Source organism: Geotrypetes seraphini, chromosome 15 (genome assembly GCF_902459505.1).
Source record: "Geotrypetes seraphini chromosome 15, aGeoSer1.1, whole genome shotgun sequence".
Taxonomy (NCBI): Eukaryota; Metazoa; Chordata; class Amphibia; order Gymnophiona; family Dermophiidae; genus Geotrypetes; species Geotrypetes seraphini.
In genome coordinates, this window is record NC_047098.1 from 29,597,708 (window position 1) to 29,618,142 (window position 20,435).

General features: G+C 40.7%; 1 protein-coding gene across 2 annotated transcripts in view; it reads left to right on the forward strand.

Moving 5' to 3' along the window:
- The window catches only part of RPA1 (replication protein A1), a 72,813-nt gene extending 57,109 nt beyond the window's left edge, over positions 1-15,704 (forward strand). Inside the window, exons 16-18 of one of the 2 annotated variants that reach the window (XM_033922446.1) lie at positions 4,741-4,827; positions 14,386-14,512; positions 15,085-15,704. In XM_033922446.1, the coding sequence (XP_033778337.1) occupies positions 4,741-4,827; positions 14,386-14,496 (198 nt within the window). In that variant the 3' untranslated portion in view covers positions 14,497-14,512; positions 15,085-15,704. Of the gene's footprint in view, positions 1-4,740; positions 4,828-14,385; positions 14,743-15,084 lie in introns of those variants that run through there. The other variant, XM_033922445.1, reaches the window with a different exon arrangement.
- Positions 15,705-20,435: the final 4,731 nt, after the last annotated feature.

Below are 20,435 nucleotides of genomic sequence, written 5' to 3' on the forward strand. Positions count from 1 at the left end.
GCAACTTCTTGCTTCCTCTTGGGTGGACTGCGGCAGAAGGAAAACACGGAGGGGGCTACAGGCACCGCTTCAGATTCACTACAGCAACCAGTTTGTCAGTGAGACAAGAAGGTGAGGGCGACATCAGACCATCACTGAAAGAAGTGGAAAGGCATGCTGGCCCGTGGGGGCCCATGGCAACCCATGGCAGTTTGCCCTCCCCCAACACCGGCCCTGGAAGCAGCTGTATGGTATAGTTCATGTTAGAGACAGGGAACTGGTTTTCAGGTCTTGATTCCCCCCCCCCCCAAGAAAAGGCAGTATAGCAAGTTTTAATTAAACATTTTAATTAAATACATGGTTGTATCTGAGACATTCTTTTCTGCTGTATTTGCATGTTTCTTTATTCAAATTCAGTAAAAGATGGCTTTGGGTTGGGGGTAAGCATCTTCATATGTAAATAGTGGCATTTTATAAATGGAAATTCTAGAAAACTGCTACTTGCACATATGGAGGTTACTGAGGTTGCAGAGATTTCAAGGAGACATAGCTTGGGAGTGCCAAAAATCTATACATATATTCCTCATCATATATAGATATGTCTCTTTAAAACAGACTTCCCTGTCAGGTTTTGCATTGGTTCAGAAGCATGCACAGACTTTAAAAAAAGTGCTCATTATGTCCATGACTTTACAGCAAGGATTAAGGGATTAATTCTCCTTTAATCTCCCAATTTTGTTTTTGTTTTGTAAGCAGAAAAACAGACACAAAAATTGCACCTGTCTACTTAATTGAAGGTGCTCAAACATGTACAAATAGATCTGGTCACATGTGTAAGTGGCTGCACTTACATATGGAAGTTGCAGAATTGCTGCTATCGTATATAGCTGCTAGCACTTACACATGGTGAGGTCTTTGTTTATGTGTAAATTTGTAAAGAGGTTGCTTCTGCTGTACATGTTGGCAAACACATGCACAAAAAACTGTGCCCAGCACTGTAACTGAATTGTAATACTTGTGTTTGGCAAAGCATCTTGTAAAATACTGCTGGAATTGAGCACATTTTGACCTGGATGTCTCGATTGTTATCTCAAATTTTTATGTAAAATTGAGCTTCATATGTAATAGTAAATAGAAATGACCAGTTTTCTTAGCTTGCATGTTGTATAAGAACATAACATAAGAACATAAGCAGTGCCTCCGCCGGGTCAGACCACAGGTCCATCCTGCCCAGCAGTCCGCTCCCGCGGCGGCCCAAAACAGGTCAAGGCCTGTCTGAATCAACAGAAGTGGCTCCCTTGCCACCTTGGTTTCCCATTTAAGTCCTGCCTTCCTATCGAAGTCCTAGCCCTCCGGTCTTGCACATGGACGACCCGGTTAGTTTATACTCATTACCTGATTTACTTCCTATACTTGTGTTACATCCCAGCTCCTCCCTCAGTATCCCACGATCCCTTTATCCCTCAGGAATCCATCCAATCCCTGTTTGAATCCTTGTACCGTATTCTGCCTGATCACTTCCTCCGGTAGCGCATTCCAAGTGTCCACGACCCTTTGGGTGAAAAAAAACTTCCTTGCATTTGTTTTGAACCTGTCTCCCTTCAGTATACCGATGGTGATTTTATTTATCCCTGCGAACCAAGGTTCTGCGCACAAAACCAGCACTAAAGTAAAACTGTTTTTGATTGTTGCCCCTACAACCCTGCCATCTGTTTCAACAACTTGGCTATTTTTCGAGTAATTGTAGAGTTTTGAGTATGCTTTTAAACAAATATTTGCAAAGTTTCTGAATATGAAAGAGGAACAAGATATACATTAGTGCATCTTAAATTGATTTTATGTGCACTAAATTTAATACACATTAACCTACGTATTCATGCAATTCTTGTTTCCATTTAATAAAAAAATAAAAAAAAAAGTGAAACAAACTAGAATGTCTGAAAAACATTTTAAGGCTAAACTGAATTGTTCCCAGTGTATATTCCTAAAGAGCTTTCATTAAGTGGCTGGGTAACCTTTACTAGTTCAAGCCATACTTTAGATGAGTGATAAACCTTGCAAAGCCTAACATTGCATATAGGAAACTGAGTAGCTTGTTTGCACAGTAAGATGGAAAGCCACTGGTCTGGTGCCATCGAAAGCTGCCCCCTCCTTATCTCAGGTTTACATTGTACTCTATTTATATAGTGGCTACTTTGTGCTCAGCAAATTTCCACTAGATTTTATTTAACAATAGCAGATGCCTAGATTCTACTGGTAAGCAGATTCTTTCTATAAATTTCCTGAAAGGACAATGCACTAATCTGTGCATTAGAGCCATGGGCTGAAGCTCTGTACACTGGTCCTTGATGCACATCTAAGAAAAATGTTTGTACTCAGCACTGTAACTGAATTGTAAGCACATTTTTGAACAAAAAATGTGCACAAACATGGGAGAGCATGTCTGTTACCATGAAGAAATGCACAGCCAAGTATGTTTTAACAACCGAAACAATATTTTGTGCATTAATTTTGTCAGCATCTGGAGGAGTTAAATGCAAATACACTATAGGCATGTGGGTACAGGCAGTCCCCAGGTTAAGACTGTCCAACTTACGAACTGTGCCCCTTTTCCTCCCTTCCTGTGCCAATGCTCCCCTCTTCTTCCCTTCCCGTGCCAATGCTCCCCTCTTCCTCCTTTCCTGTGCCAACGCTCTTCTCTTCCTCCCTTCTGTGTCCCAACGTGCCCCTTGTTATCCTTCCTTCCCGCTGTGTTGGGTCCTTGGTTCATACTTCCGACCCTTCCCGCGGGTGTTTACCTCATCTGGCCGGCTCCCTCCTCCCAGCTGCACTTGTCTTCACAAAACTGTGAGCAGTGGCTCCTGTACACTGCTACAGCTGACCTGGAAGCCTTCCCTCTGATGTCGGGGAAATGCTTCTGGGTCGGCCGTGGGCCATGTTTAGGAACCGTGGACCCGGTTTTGTGAAGACAAGTGCAACTGGGAGGAGGGAGCTGGCCAGATGAGGTAAACATCTGCGGGAGGGAGGCACAAATTTGGAACACAGCACAACGGGAAGGAAGGACAACAAGGGGTGCTTTGGGGCACAGGAAGGGAGAAGCCGAGTCACATTGGGACAAGAAGGAAGGGAGGGAGCACAAACTTGAGACATGGGATGGAAGAATGGAGGGGGTGAGGGAAAGAGATGCTGAGGTGGGGAGGGAATAGAAAGAGATAATTGTTGGGCATGGGTGTCAGTGAGAAGAAAAGAGATGGTGCACATGGGGAAAGGAAGAAAGAGAATTGTTGGGCATAGGGAGGGAGAAAAATTTTGAAAATGGTGGGAGAGGCGTGAGGTACAGATACATGGGGAAGAGATGAGAGGGAGAAAGGTTGGATGTGGTGGTGGAAAGGGAACAGTGGGACAGATGAAGAACAAAAGTATGTGTAAACCTCCTATCTTTTCTTTCTAGTTAAACCACAGTACTTTATTTTGAGGACTTTTGGTAGTATATATAATTTTAAGTTTTACTTTTTCAGTATTGGCCTATGGCATATTACTTTCATGTATGCTAGGTATTTCTTTGCATTGGGATTTAATAGCATTGTTACAATTAGATTTAAATAATTAGTGTACTGATGTCTTTATTCCTTTGCGCAATTTTGGTTTTTTTTCTTGTGCACAAAACTCCTTTGAGTTTAAGACTGCAGCAGTAGCACAAAAAAATTGTGTGCCGAATCTGCAATAATTGCATAAAGCCTTCTGCAGTAAAAGGTTGGCTTGATTCTCGGTGGCTGGTTTTAGTGCCATTTTCTTGTGCTACATGAACTACCTATCAATACTTTTTTTTGTTGTTAAAATGAGATAGATGGACAAATTGAGGGGGGGGGGATAGCAGAGGGGGTGCACAACAGCAGTGGTTATATTGCTGAATATAGATTAATTGTTTTTAAATGAAACGTAAAATGCTAGACTAGAGAAAGCTTGATATTATACTGAAATATATATATTTAGCATTCCAGGCATGCACATGAAAATTTCTGGTGCTGATTTAAAATTTTTGCACAAAGTATTGATTCTGTTGCTAATGTATTTTTGTGTGAGCATATTTCCATGGTGGCAGCTGTGCTCTCCCATGTTTACATATAATTTTTGTGCACAAATTTGAACATTTGCTTACAAAATTGGATGCAAAATATTTTGTGTGCTTTATGCTATGCACTGAAGCACACATGCAGATTACTACACTGGCCTCTGACTCCCAAATTCCTAAAGTTAGTTGCCTGCATCTGCATGCCTAACTTAATAGGCTTAATTGGTACTGATAATTGGCAATTAATACCTCAAAACTGGCGTTAATTGGAATTAATTGAAAGGCACCTACCTAAAAGTGGATGTGATTAGGGATGGAATGTAGGTTTATATTGCAGTTAGACTCCTGTTTTTGACTTAAGCATACGCACTTAGGCCAAGAAAACCCTAGCATAAATACGATATTCCTAAAAGTTAGTATGCCTAGCAACGCCTAATGCCGTGTCGTTCTAAGTGTGATTGTATACAGTGCATTAGTTGGTGCCGTTTTTAAGTGACCTATACAGAATCAGGGCTTTAGTGAAGAAAAACTTTCTGGTGCATGGTGAGCTATTTAGATAAGTTTATTACTACTACTATTAATTATTTCTGTAGCTTAAGGGTACAGTTAGATCCTGAATTGCATGGAAATCTTTTTTGGGTGAGAGAATGCAGGATGAGTGTGTTTATTCTGTGGTGGTCTTCTTGCAGAATGAGCAGGCCTTTGAGGAAGTCTTCCAGAACGCTAACTTCTGCACATATATCTTCCGGATTCGTGTCAAGTTAGAGACTTTCAATGTGAGTACACAACTTATGGTGCTGATATTTTAACACAAGTTCATGCGTTTTTAGTACCAGTCTAAGTCAGGTATGCTAAGTAGTTCTTCTTTGACCCTCTAGACCAGTAAGCCTATGCAGTCTGGATTTTCTACTGGTCTGGCAAGTTTTTATGGAGACCAGTGGGGGATTTTCTTCCTTAGAAGGAAACTAGGATTAGTTGGTTCTCTTGGGCTCAGTTTTTCATAAACAGGAAGGCTAGTCCCAGTTGGTATTGCTGAATCCAATGGAACTGGGTTCCTCCCTCTTACAAATAAACATATACATTCATTAAAGAAGATCTTATCAATCCATGTGTACAGTATATGTATTTATTTGTGTGTAAGTTTATATGTTGAACATATAAATCTCAAATATACATACAAGTATGTTAAGCATATGGCATATTAAAAATGAAAGACTACTTGCAGTACAGAAGGGTTATTTTAAAAGATTTCAGGAGGTGTGGAGGCCATTAATTGAATATTATAATGATTAAGGTTTATTCTTTTTCCTTATGGGATAATTTGGAGAAATGGGGGGATAGGATATTCTAATTAAATAGCAGTATATTTTAACTGATTAATGCATATAAGAAATATGGTATATATGTATGAACAGAAAAGGAAAGGGGGTAAATATATTGGAAATATATTGCTATGGAATTTTAGGGGATATATGTAATATGATGAGTTATATTTGTTGTGCATTTAATTTATATAATACAATGAACAAAGAATTTGAGGAAGAAAGGGTGGGAGGAGGGATATGTTAATGTAAGATTAATTGTAATATAGAAGAGAGATGTCTAGGTATGTATATGTTTGGATAGATTATTTTGTGGATATGGGGAGGGATGGGAGGTGGGTGGGGGGAATTAAAATATGTATAATAACGTTGTTTAAGAATGTCAAGTGAGTTATGTGAATCATTTGTAATAATATTGTACACATGTTGAAAGAAATAAAATGAATAAAGATTTTTTTTTTTTTTTAAATGTACTCTGATTTCCACACACAGACTTGAAAGCAACTTTTCAGTTCCATAACTAGAATCCTTCAGAAAAAAGGCTAGGTTTCTAATAACTTTCTAAAATCATTTTGAGTCTTCCTTTATCCTAATCTCCCTAAATAGACTATTCAAATTGGCTTCATTGCAGAAAATATTCTACTCCTGACTCTCTCTCCTTTTTACTTACTGGATGGACAGAATTTCTAAAAAAAAATTGACAAAACCTTATCATCCTGGCATAGTTTCTCAATCCCTCTCTCAAATACCTAGGACAATTTTCCTGAAATGCCCTAAATATCAGAACTAATATTTTACATTTGAATTAGAAATCACTGAAGTTCTTTTAGCAGAGATGAGATCTCTTTCCAACCGTTTTGTGGCTACATTCAGGTTAGAGCTGCTGCCTCAGCACCCCGAGGTTTAGGGTGGTCCATAAGACTCTGGTAAAAATCAGAACATGCCTCTACAAGTCTGAATATGTTCTACCTCATGTAGATAAAATATGGTTAAAAGTTGAAGTAGTTTGGGACAAATTTAGAGGTCGCTCATGGTCCTACAATATTCTCATAATGCGGTTGGCTATTTATAGCAATGTGGTAAGAAACTGCTACTTAATATTGGTTGGATACTAAATAGCTATTCTTTGAAGCTGTTTATGGACAACAGTTTTATTGTTATTTGAATAACAACAACTTAGACTAAACTTTTTTCTTTTTTTAAAAAATTCTTTATACATTTTTCCATCTTACAACAAGTGCACAATATTACATCATATTAACTTTTACATATCACTTGATATTCATACATTTATGATTTTACATACATGAATTTATTCCCCCCCCCCATCCACTTAGTTTTATAGATCGAGTCGTCAACCAAGAGGAGCTCGACTCGGTTAACAATAATGTAATACATAACACATAAACCTGACAAGGAAAAGTAGACTGAAACAGTTAATTTCCAAAATGTTTAGCAAACAAAAAAGTTTTCAGAACGTTCCGGAATAAAGCAAAAGAACCTAAACTTCTTAATGTAAGCAGTAAAGCATTCCAGAATTTAGTTCATTTAAAAGCAAAAGAATAACTAAATTTCTCTTAAAGGTTCTGTTTTTACCACTGAGAGAGGGAAATGTAAGTCTTTTTATTTTTTTTTATTTATATTCTTTATTCATTTTATAACTTACATCAAGTGTACAGTAAATATCAAACAATTATAATACAACATCACTTGAAAAATCTTCAATATCATACACCAAATAAGATTTAACCCCCAAGATGACTGGCAAGATGAGATAGATCTATGAACATTCCAGTCTAAAGGAATCAAAGTAGCAAAAATGCCAAATAGGATCTTAAATGCAATACAAATGCACTTAAATTGAATTCTGAGATACACTGGAAGCCAATGTATTTCCTTGAGCAGAGGGATTACGTGGTCAAATTTACTCTTACCGAAAATAAGTTTAGCTGCAGTGTTCTGTATTAATTGAAGTCTCTGCAGACTGACCTTTGAAAGACCCAAATACACTGAGTTGCAGTAATCCAACCTTGACAAAATGATTGATTGAACCAATACAGAGAAGTGTTGTTGGTGAAAGAGTGCTCTCACTCTTCTCAGAGTACGGAGGCTGAAAAAACACTTTTTAAAAAGCGAGTTTAGTTGGTCCTTAAATGTAAGTGAAGAATCGATAACAAAGTTAGTTTAGTGACAGGAAGTTGAAAACCAAGTTAGTGTTACATTTTAAGATAAAAACTAAGACGTAAGAATGTCAGACTAGAAGCAGTGCTGAAGTATGGCTGCTAGGGAAGGGCACTGATGAACTGTCCATATCTTCCAACCAATGGGGATGGTCTTCAATTGATGATGTACTTACACAGTGACAAAAAGGCAGCTCATCTGGCCATGTTCAAGGTCTTGGAAATTGAGCATCATGCAAGAATATCATATCGGTGAATACACTTCCCCTTCTGTACTGGAGGGGGTTAGGGGGCAGAGCCGGCCCGTGAATATGGAAAAACCGCAAATAATATTTGGGCCGGTTCTGCCCTTATCTCCCGGCTATTTTTAGCCCTGTGAGCCCCCCTTAAGCCTTACCTGGTGGTCTAGCGGATTTTCAGGCAGGAGCGATTTTCCCACGCTCCTGCCCCAATCAGATCGCTCACAGGAAATGGCTGCCTTGAGCTCCCGTAGTCTCTCGAGCCATTTCCTGTGAGCAGGAGGCAGGAGCAGGAGCTTGGGAAGATCGCTCCTGCCCCAAAAACCCACTAGACCACCAGGTAAGGCTTAAGGGAGGGCTTACAGGGCTTAAAATAGCCCAAAAAATGAAAGTAATTTTTTTCATTTAAAACTGTGAATAAGCGAATCCGTAGATACGGAATTGCGAATATGGAGGGGGAAGTGTAGACTCGGGTATTTGCATATTGAAGAAGCTTTATGATGAACATGAGATACTAAAAAACCCCCGGCACAGATACAACAAACATGATCTGATGTATCAAGAAGCCTTCAAAGAACATCTCATCCATCTTTTTGATAATGCTACCAGTGATGCATTAGTCACAATGAAAACTGAAAAAGACGGACAATTTCTAATCATAAGGCAAGATGTTTTGCCATGTAGCTTTGCTGACATTGACGCTGTATTTGTAAAGAAGGACAGAAAGAGCGCAGGAAGAAATGTTTAGTAAGTTTGCAGTCAAAGTAGAGGCAGAAAATGTCATTGTCAGTAGTTCCACACAGCCAACTGCTACGTCTCTCCCTCTGACTAGAGGATTATCTGAATCTAAGAATATTGTTGAAGTTGACTCTTGACAGTTGTTCAAATTCAGATGCTGATTTTGAAGTCAGCAGAACCTCTTGTTCCACGTCTCAGTCAAAACGGCCAAAGGTGAGCATTCTTTCACATCCTGAAGTTGCTGGAGGATTAGATTGTGTTAATTTGCCAGATGGGGGTGCCACATTTGTCACTGGAGTTGTTGCCAAAGCACTTGGCCATAATGTAAATGAAATGACATTGTCAAGAAGCTCACTCTGATGTTCATGATGCAAGAACCATTAGGAGGCAGGTACTCTGAAGGATGAATTCCTTGACAAAACAACAGAAACTCCATTGCTACTTCAGTGCCTGCATTTTTAAAGCTGAAAATACAAACATCACCCGAGGCTTCTATAACTTATGTACAGCTAAAGTCTGTGCATATAAAATCTAATAACTGTAAACCATACTCCCTAATTAGCAGATTTTAACAGCTGCTACATAATTTGATTTCCTACTGTTAGCCTTGTGTAGCAACAGTTGAAATGCTTATAACTCTCAAATTCCGGTATATAAACTCTGCAGACTGTTATAATAATAGCTTCCAAACAAAATCTTAAATGACTTCTGTGCTAAAATGGTAGCAATACTTGAGACTTACTAAATTTTCTAAACACCTGTCCAGATAAGAACATAAGTGTTGCCATACTGGGACAGACCAAAGGTCACCAAGCCCAATATCCTGTTTCCAACAGTAATGATTCAGGTCACAAGTACCTGGCAAGATCCCAAAAGAATAAAACAGATTTTATGCTGCTTATCCTAGAAATAAGCAGTAGATTTTCCCAAGTCCATCTTAATAATGGATTATGGACTTTTCTTTTAGGAAATTATCCAAACCTTTTTTTAAACCCTGCTAAGCTAACTTTTACAATATTCTTTGGCATGAATTCCAGAGTTGAGTGAAGAAATTTTTCTCCAATTTATTTTAACCCTTTAATTGGCAGATGGTAAAATGGCTGCTTTATGTAATTTGATGTTAAACGAGAGCAACAGTGCCAAGTAACAGGTATTTGGAGATGCTTCTGAACAACAATGCCAAATAAAGGGTTAAATTTACTATTTAGTTCAGGGGTTCCCAACTTGTGATGCCCGTACCCCCAAGAGGTGCGAGATGGAATTTCAAGGGGTGCAACAGATTGGCTTGTATCCCTTAGTGATGAGTCACGAGTTATCACTCAGCCATCTGCCAGTGTGCCTTGAGCAATGGTAGTAGGTAATTGTGATATTACTTATGTAGGGGGTTCAAACATTTCCTAGGGGTGTGGTGTACAGAAAAGGTTTGGAATCACTGCCTTAGTTAACTTCATTGCATCCTTTTAGTCCTAGTATTTTTGGAAAGCGATTCATATCTACCCGTTCTACTCCACTCAGTATTTTATAGACCTTCTATTATATCTCCCTTTGGCCATCTCCAAGCTGAGTAGTAGCCCTAGCTGCTTTAGCCTTTCATCATCAGGAAGCCATCCCATCTTCTTTAGCAGTTTTCTTTCTCTTCTCTGTACTTTCTTATTCTGCTATATCTCTTTTGAGATGTAGTAACCAGAACTTCATACAATATTCGAGGTGTAATCACACCATGAGGCGATACAAAGGTATTATAACATTCACATTTATGTTTTCCTTTCCTTTCTTAATAATTCCCAACATTCTATATGCTTTCTTAGCCACCGCTGCACATTGAGGAGGGTTTCAGCATATCATCACCTAGATCCTTTTCCTGGGTGGTGACGCCTAATGTGGAACCTTGCATCACCCAGCTATAGCTTGGGTTCCTCTTTCCCACATGCATCACTTTGCACTTGGTCACATTAATTGTCATCTGCCATTTGGATGCCCAATGCCCCAGTCTCGTAAGGTCCTCTTGCAATTTTTCACAATCCTTTTCTGATTTGACAATTTTAAATTTGCTGATGATACAATTATTCAATTACCTCACTAAGTATTTCCATCTCTAGATCATAAATATGTTAAAGTGCAGCAGTCCCAGCACAGACCCCTGAGAAACCCACTTTCTATTCTTCACCACTGAGAATACTGACCATTTAACCCTACTCTCTGTTTTCTGTCTTTTAATCCACCCATTGTAAGGGATGACAAAAATACAATAAACATATTGTAGCAGATAGGAAACTCCGCCCAACCATTGCCCTGCGATTCGCCTATCAGGAGGCTGCTCTGCAGCGAGAAAACCTGCCCACCGCTAAGCTGCCTCCTCTCCTCCCTATGCCTCCCTATGCCCATGCTGAGTGCTCGTCCCCATGGGAGGCATCGCGGGCCCTCCATCTCCACGTTACAGCCGCCCATCGAGACGAAGGCTCTCCTATAAACATATTGTAGCAGATAGTGGGCAGTAGTAGGAAAATAGTTGAGGTGAGATGGGGCTAGCCTGAGTTGCTAGAAAACTCTGTAGAGGCAATATTAACAGCCCTTAGGGGGAGGTGGTCAGGGTCACTGCTTGAGGGAGGCATCTAGTGGCTGAGTCGGGGTCCATAATTGTAAGGTTCTGGATGGGAGGCATGGTGCCTGGTTCCCAACTTAGGATTGGATTGACCAGACTAGATATGTTAGTTACTGGGATGAGGATATAAAATTGAGTGGGGGGGAGGTTGTCCAGGAAAGTTGAACTAAAAACTCATGGCAGTAGATCTCTGTTCTGGTTCCAGATGAGCTGGAAATACAAAGGAGCAGCAGAAGACAGCGTGCTAAATAAACTGGGTAAAAGATATGAAGAAGAGGAAGCTGGTGTTGGGTTGCACATGGGAAGGGGAAGGATTTTGTTTGGATTTAGTTCTCGCCTTTTTCAGTTGTAGCTCAAGGTGAAATACAGTTGGGTACATTGGATATTTTCCTGTTCCTAGAAGGCTTAGTCCTGAGGCAATGGATGGTTAAGTGACTTGTCCAAGATCACAAGGAGATGTAGTTTTCAAGTTTTATTAAGTCTTGATATACTGCTTGAAATTCCTAAGCAATTTACATAATACAATTATCAAAATGAAAAAAAAAATAAAAAAGGATTTGACATACATGATTAAAATATTTAAAAAGAACAAATGCACGAGACATAAAAAGGAAAAGGGTGGGATACATAGCCTAAAAAAACAACAACAATAGAAGGGGGAAGATAAAACGTAAGGACATATGGGCTAGGTAAGATTAAGCTCTGGGTCTATGTCTCATATGCGTCTTTAAAAAGGAAGGTTTTGAGGTTAGACTTGAATTTATCAGAGTTGATTTCCTGCCTCAAATTTATTGGGAGATAATTCTAAAGCAAAGGAGCTACTTCTGAAAAAATTGTTTTGTGGGTTGTGTCATAGAATAACACTTTAACAGAGGGAATTGAAAGAAGATATTGTTGTGATCTAAGTGTTCTTGAGGTTACGTGTGGAATCTAAAGTTTATCCATAAACGTGGGAGAATTGGTTGTTTTGCACCTTGAATGCAAAAAATAGGATTTTGAATGTAATTCTATGGGAAATGGGCAACCAATGGGTCTTTTTCAGACGCAGTGTTACGTCCAATTTTTTAGCATTGTACTGGGATTTTGGCAGTAGGGGCGGGTCATGGATTTGGGGGGCCATGCAGGCAGGAGGGAGTGGGCATCCCTTTTGCCTATTGTAGTTGGGGGGGGGTTGCTTCGGGGGTTCCAGCAGGAGGGAGTGGGCATCTTTCCTGCCGATGTTGTGGGGGGGGGAGGTCCACTGCCGCAGCTGCTCAGCTGATAGTGGCAGGGGTATTCCCCTCCGCAACTGATAATGGCAGGGGTATTCCCCTCTCCCGCTCAGCTGATTGCGGCAGGGGTATCCCCCGATCAACTGAGCCAGCTCAGGCTTGTCCAAGTTCAATCCACACACAGAAAAATTTTAAGATATCAATAATGAATAAGCTGTAGAGAAATGTGCATATAGTGGAGGTGGTGGATATGCAAAACTCTCATGCATATTCATTAGAATTATCTTGAAATCCTGATCTGAACTTGAACCAAGCCTGTTGTAAGTTCAGGGAAAATGGATATAGTAGGAGGAGGCAAAATACACAGGAATATATACTTGAATTTCTTCCTTTTGGCATTTTTCCCCTTAATCTAGCCTCTCATTAAAGAAGGGATTAGAATGAGTGCATTGGCACAGATTCTAATGAATGAGAAAAGGGGCTTAAATGTGACAGAGTTCCTTCAAATGAGTGGAAAACACTCCCAGTGAATGCAGTTTGGCATCTCTACAGGGCTTCTCGACCACCTAAACTCTATGCCATTGTATAAAATTAATTGAGAAATATGGTTCCAGAATTTAGGCCTGTCTTGGGATCATGTTGTACACTGCCTTCATAAAAGCAGTTAATAAATCCCAAGCAGTGAATCTCAGAGGGACATGGGATCTGTAATACTACTTTCTCAGTAGTGTGTAGGACGCTGGAACATACCATTGTAACTGATTTAGATAAATGTTTAGGATACAATTTAAATAAAGGCTTAAAGTCAGACAAGATTTTGAAATTAATACTTGCCTTAACCAGTGTAATTTATGAAAGACAGATGAAATATATGTAACTTAGCCAATAAAATATGGGCTGCTATAATCTATACATATTGTAGTTAAACAGCTGCTCATTTACTGGGAATTACAGTAGTCCAGTTTCCTTGTGACCAAGGCCATAGATCACTGATGCAAGATCATCCCTTAGTAAAATAAGGTTATAAGTTATGAATAACTTACATTGCACAAAGCCATCCTATACCACTTTGTCAATGTGCGATTAATCTTTTTTTTTTTTTTTTAAACCTGGCCTTAAAAGCGGCTTTCAAAGCCAGCGTTATTCCATGTAATTAAAAATATATCTGGAATTCAACTTTTGGTCATTGCATGCTTTGGATGAAGAAGGAAGAGGACACAAGGAGATATGATCAACTCTTCAAGCATTTTTATCAAGAAAAATTTACCCAGGTGAAGTTATTTTTTGCCCAGATTACTTTTGCCGGAGACCTTTATTATACTTTTTTAAAATAAAAGTCCCTTTCAGATCTACTGAGGTTGGAAAAATTCATTTAAAGGCCCATGAGCCTAGTTTATTTCACTTCAAGACCAAACTGGAGCGAAGGTTGGTATTCATTCCTGCTCAGAATATGATTTCTAGGGTTTTTTTGGGCTGAGAGAAGGAAACGCCATGTGCAGTTGTGGCCCTGGGGGAGCTGCTGACAAGCTTCCAAGTTGGCAGGTTGTGAAGCAGCTCATAGGAGCTTTGTGAACATGAAACTGCTGCTGTCCTGCAACCTGCAAGTTCTGGAAATGAGATGCGGGGAATGAGAAGACAGGAACTAAAGATGCCTTTGAGAATGTAACTAGAAGTGCAAATTTGAGAAGAATTTGTTTTTCTAAACTTCAGTGATACCCATTCATGAGATGTTCAAGTATATTCTGAATGTTTTAATAATACCGGAGTAGCCTAATGGGTAGTGCAATGGACTGTGATCCTGGGGAACTGGGTTCAATTCTCACTACAGCTCCTTGTGACTCTGTGCATATCACTTAACCCTCTATTGCCCCAGGTACAAAAAACTTAGATTGTGAGCCCACTAGGGACAGAGAGAGTACCTGTATATAATGTGTACAGCACTATACTCGTTTAAATGATTAGTAGTAGTAATTGCTTGGCTATGTAAGTGGTTATGATCTTGTGAAACTTTGTATTATATTTTATTCCTTTCTCTTTGAAAGGATGAATCTCGTATCAAGGCCACAGTAATGGAAGCGAAGCCTGTGGATCATAAGGAATATGCTCAGAAACTCATCATGAATATTCGGCAGCTGGCAACTCACTTAGCCTGAATATGAGAGCAATGTGGTGAGGCTTCTTGTGAATGCTGCCAAAGAGGTTACAACAAGCAGGCATGCTGTATATTTACATGTATCACAGTTGCACTTTGGTGATATTCAGCATAAGATCTGGTTAGCTCGGGCACAGACTTGTATATTTTCTATATTACATTGTCCAGATTACCACATTTTAGTTGTATAGTTTCAAATGGTGTATTATACTTTTAATAAAGGCCTCCTTATCTCCTGCACCTACCATGAAATGTCTGTAACTTGCCTATTTTGTATGCCTGCTCCTTAATTTAATCATGTCTTCTGCCTAGGAACCTTCTCTTCTCGCACGTTTTTCTGCAAGAAGAGCAGAGTTCCTGAAGGCATCCCTACTTTTAAACCCTTATTGATGTGGGAAGGCCTCAGCATATCGTTCCACTAAACTTTTGAGGTACGCTGTTCAGTCTAAGAAGCAAGTGATTTGACTGATTTGGAGAGGGGAAATATACTTCAGTGGCCTTTTGTTGTGAGCACACTCATTCTTCGTACTGGTTGTAGTTACTGCACCTACACGCGCACTTCTGATATTTAACTTTTCTTTTCATTCAGGTGCCTATGTTATTTCTTGTAATTCAATTTCATTAATACCAAGCTGGATTTAGTTAGCTGCCAAAGTAGTTAATGGCCACCCGTGAGCAGGCCAGTATAATGCTAGAAGTTTTTCACTCAAGTGCCTTCCTCTGAAGAATTGTCTAACCGTTCACTTCCTGATGAGCCTAGCAGAGAGCGACGGCAATTTCATTACATCCATTCTGGACTTGAAGCTTTAGTGCTCCTGGAAGCCTTCCATTCTTCTTACTGGAGGTTCTCCGTTTTAATGTTTGGAATGACTATATGGCAGAATTATTAATCAAAGACTTATCTTTTATATCTGAAGAATATCCTTCCTTCAGGGTTTAATAGACTGAGTCAGATGGTTCTGATATTAATCAAAATTGTCTCTTCTGAGGAGTGCTGATAAGCATTGTCTTTTTTTTTTTTTCCTCCCTTAGGGAAATCTCACCAACTACAAAGCCTTGCTTTATTTTTCATTTGAATGAATATTGTGTAGCTTTTGAATGATGGGTAATTGCATAAGTTTGCTTCTACGTTTTTGTTACATTTTGTATCTTCAACTTTTGTTTTACAAAATCAATTTGTAATGGATTGTTTTCTGGGGTGGAAGTGGGGGGGGGGGGACAATGGGATGAATGAAACTTGTTGTTTAATAAAAGAAATGTATTTGTATATACTTCTTTGAACACCAACTCTTCTCTCTGTACAGGCGAACAGTCAATTTGGTTTGATAAGGCAGTGATCACTGAGGGTGAGAGGAAGGAGCTGAAGGTTAGAAGAATGGGAAGAATAAAGTTCCTTTAATGTCTGGAAGGAGACACATGTTCATATCATTTGCAGTCTGGAAGAATTCCTTGCTTCCATTGCTTGAGAATGCCACTGATCAGCACTTTTAGGATTTTTATTGACGTTTACACAGACATCTAACCAGGCTCTAAAATGTGTGCAGACAGCAAGGTAGTACAGAAAGCAGTAATTATTCTACTGGGCTTTCAGCCATGAGTGTATAGGAGCTCTGTGTATGCCTAATCACATTAATCCTGTGTCTGCTAGCTACAGCTTACAACTCTCCTCTCCTGCTTTTAAGCTTTTTTTTTTTTTTTTTTTATAGATTTAGGGGTGCCACAGATGCCCCCTCTCCCCCCAGATCGATTTTGGATTGTTTCCAGGTATTTTTTTAAGGAAAAACCAAAAAGCTGTATTTTCATTCCTGCTGGAATGCTAATTTAATGTTACCCAGTTGCACTGAGGATGTACCCAGGGACATGTACCCAGGACAGACTGTATAGTTGGTAACTCAGTCATTAGAAACACAGAGAACTGTGTGGCTGGTAGTCATGAGGATTGCTTAATAACGTGCCTTCCTCATGCCAAGACAGTGGAAACTCATGGTAGCCTTTGAGTGGGGAGGAGGTGTCTATTGCAGTACGTGTGGGAACAGTGACTTAGGGATGTTCTGGCAGCCAGTTTTAGGCTTTTATATAGTATTCTTAGAAATGTTTGTTTCATGTAGCCAATGTGTGATGAAATAATGCAGGGAAGAGGGCTTTAGGTTTCTTAGGATTCCAAAATGGCTGGTCTCAACTTCTAACTAGGATGCTTTGCAGCCACTGGTATAAACGTTTTAAAAAGGAGAGCAGGCAACTTTGAAACTTATCCACGATGTGGGGAAGCAGACATTTGCAGGCAGTCGCCTAGGGTGGCAGCACAAAGCAGCCGCAAGCAAAGCAAAAAGTTCTGACAGCTACACAAACTCAACCATAGATGTATATTTTTATGTGCAAAAAAAAGTTTAAATATTTAAGTGTGTTGTCTAATTATGAGTTTCTGTAGAATTGTTGTAGGATATTCATGGTTGTAGTTTAACTATCAAAATCATGGAGGGGAGAGATGATGGGCTAGAGACCTAAAAATTAATTTGAAGGAGGGAGGCCATAAATCTGAAAGCTTGCCCTAGGGTGCCCAGTACTTTTGCATTCCTGTGTATTTTTCAAACTATACCGCTAAAGTGGAGAAGTTAGATATCCTGAGCTGTCAAAAGTAACTGAGGGTACATTCTTTTAATACAGAGCAGACATAAATGATTTCCAGCCTACCTTTATTAACTGCTAGATGTCTCATCAGCTAAATATGCGAAAACAATTAGAAATATGTTGAATTATCCATGTGAAAATGCTAGAAGTCTTAAAACAAAAAAGTGGCACAGTAGAGTGTAATACAGTGGTACCTCGGTTTACGAGTGCACCGGTTTGCGAGTGTTTTGCAAGACGAGCAAAACATTTGCAAACTTGGTGCCTCGTAAACCGAGCGCACCTTGATTTGCGAGCGCCCCCCCTGTGAACTGGCACCCTCCCCCCCCCCCGCAATCCGGCACTCCCCCGCCGCGACCTGAGGTCCCCCGAACCCACCCGAACCCTCTTCTTACTTTGATGTAGCCTCCGCACCTGCACCAGCATGTCCTGTGCTGTACTGTGCCGGTGCCCGAAAATCTGCCTCCGGTGCTGGGCCTTGAGCATGTGCGCATGCTCAAGGCCTGAGAGTTCACGTCCAACGTGAACTCTCACGTCCAACGTGAACTCTCAGGCCTTGAGCATGCGCACTTGCTCAAGGCCCAGCACTGGAGGCAAATTTTCGGGCACCGGCACGGCACAGCACAGCACAGGACATGCTGGTGCAGGTGCGGAGGCTACATCAAAGTAAGAAGAGGGTTGGGGTAGGTTGGGGAACCTCAGGTCGCGGCTGGGGGGTGCCGGATCGCGGGGGGGGCCTTCGGGGGGAGCAATGCCGATTCTCGTGAGGGGGGGAGCAGCGCTGCTGGCCTCGGGGGGGGTGGAGGGGGGAACCTATCAAAGCGAGTTTCCATTATTTCCTATGGGGAAACTTGCTTTGATAAACGAGCATTTTGGATTACGAGCATGCTCCTGGAACGGATTATGCTCGTAATCCAAGGTACCACTGTACCTACAGTATATTGTCTATATTTTCATTTGCCACCTTGGAGATGTGCTGGAGGGGAATAACCAATACCAGGGATCAAGTTTTATCAGTTGACAGGACAAATCATATTGGTGGAGGGAAAATACTACATTAAGGGTGGCATAGAATCAACTAGAATAAAAGACCTGCTTCAAACAAGCACAATATAAGCTTAGTAAATAAAATGAAAATGTACAATGTAATCCTTATGACGAAATGCCATATACAGTGGAAAAGAGTGTCTCAGTACAGGTATACCACCATTCACCCTATTATGAATGCATTTACTGTTAACTGCTTAGATATGGTGGGATACACATGTTATAAATACATTTAAAAATTTGCTTAAGGATAAGGAAATGGACAATGAAATACTAACAAATTTGGCAACAGAATAGAGATTTCATTTATCCTGATATAAATTGGATAAATGTCTCATTGGAATACACTAGAGAGGTACAGTAGTCTCTAGATATAAATGTTTCAAGGAGCAGCTAATGCTAGAATGGATGAGAGGACAAATTACTCTCGTTCTAGTCCTCATTGAAATGTAGGACCTGATTGAAAAAGTCCTCCTTAGCAATAGAGCAGTAAAGTGTACGTGTTTAGCTTAGCAGGTCTAATATTCGTTTGCTACAGTTTAGTTTTTGTTCAGTTTCTTTCTCACCCATCCTACTTAGGGTGTGTCAGTTTTGGAGATGTCATAATTTTAAGAAGCACTAGTCAAAAACTGGTACAATTAGCTTTAAATTCTATGTAATATGTTATTTACCTATCTGGAATTTCTAGGAAATTATGCAAAAATATACAAATTACTGAAATGTTTAAGTACTCTGATGATAGTTTTTATGTGTTTCTATTGCATATTAATGACTTTTGTGCTGAGATTTGGGGGCCAAAAATGGCAGTCTCTGCTTATATTCGAGCCATCGCCTACCCGCTCCCCCTCCTGGACCAATTTCAAGTCTCCATAGGGCCTGCCGCAAGACGCATCTCCTGTCCCGGCTGAATCCAAACACACCCCTCCCCCGCGCACCCCCTGACTCCTCAGCAGCCTCGTGGTGGGCGGGACAGGAGGAATCCCTTCTTCCTCTTGTGCCTGCCAAAATTAGACATCCACACCTCCCTCCTACCTCCCCCATGTACCTTTTGGGTCCCATGTGGCCAGCCGGTAAATGGAGCAGGAGCGATCTGTTTGAGGCTGATGGCTGATTCCACCTTCCCCGCGTTCCTTTTGGGTCCCTGGTAGCCAGCCGGTGCACAGAGCAGGAGCGATCTTCCTGTTCTCCGTTTGAGGCCGCTGGCTGATTGGCTGCTGTGAGCTGAGAACTCGCAGCAACCAATCAGCCAGCAGCCTCGAACGGAGCTAGCTGACTGTCGAATAGCCTCGAATAGAGCGGGAGAGAAGGAAGATTAACTCCTGCTCCAGGAACCAGCTAGCTACTAGGGATCTGAAAGGAACCGCTAAAGGGGGTAATGGTCAATGGAGATTGGGCTGAGGAAAGGGATATTACCAGTTTGATGTCAATGTTTGTTTTTTAGGCTGGTTCTTTTTAATATTTTTGAAGCAATATTGCTGAAGGGCTGTCGGGTAATATTTGCCTCTTTGTGGATGATACCAAAATCTGTAATAGAGTAGACAGCCTTGATGGGGTGAAGGTTGAAGAATGGTCTGAAATTTGGCAGCTAAGATTTAATGCTCAGGAATATGGACTGTAAAAACACGAGGGAATGGTACAGTTTAGGGGTGAAGAACTTTTGTCTATGAAAGAGGAATTGGACTTGGGTATGATGACCTTTAGGTGGTAAATCAGGTTGAAAAGGTGACAGCAAAAGCTAGAAGGATGTGTGGGTATGTAGAGAGAGGAATGACCAGTAGGAAAAATGAGGTATTGATGCACCTGTATGAAAACTCTGCTGAGACCTTATTTAGAATATTGTGTACAATTTTGGAGACCAGACCTTCAAAAAGATCTAAACAGGATGGAGTCTGGCCAGAGAGAGGCTGCTAAAATGGTAGGTTGGTGTCATCATAAGGCAGTATATTGCAATCTGTGTGCCACAGTGAGATCTGGGTGTGCTGCAAGACACCGGTGAGGAGAGGTGCTAGCTGACTGTCTACGGGATGTGCCTCTCCCAGCGAGAGAGGCACGTTCTGTAGGCAGTCAGCCGGTGCCTCTCTTCTTGCAGCACCCTCCAACCCCCCCCCCCCCCCGGCGGCTCGGCCCTGTCTGAAGGGCCTTCGTGCATGCGTGGGCATTGACATAATGATGTCCCAGATGTGCATGATGTCATCGCATCGATGTCTGTGCATTTCCGGATGCCCTCCAGCCATGGCACAGGGTTTAGTGTGCTGCGGCTTCTAGAAC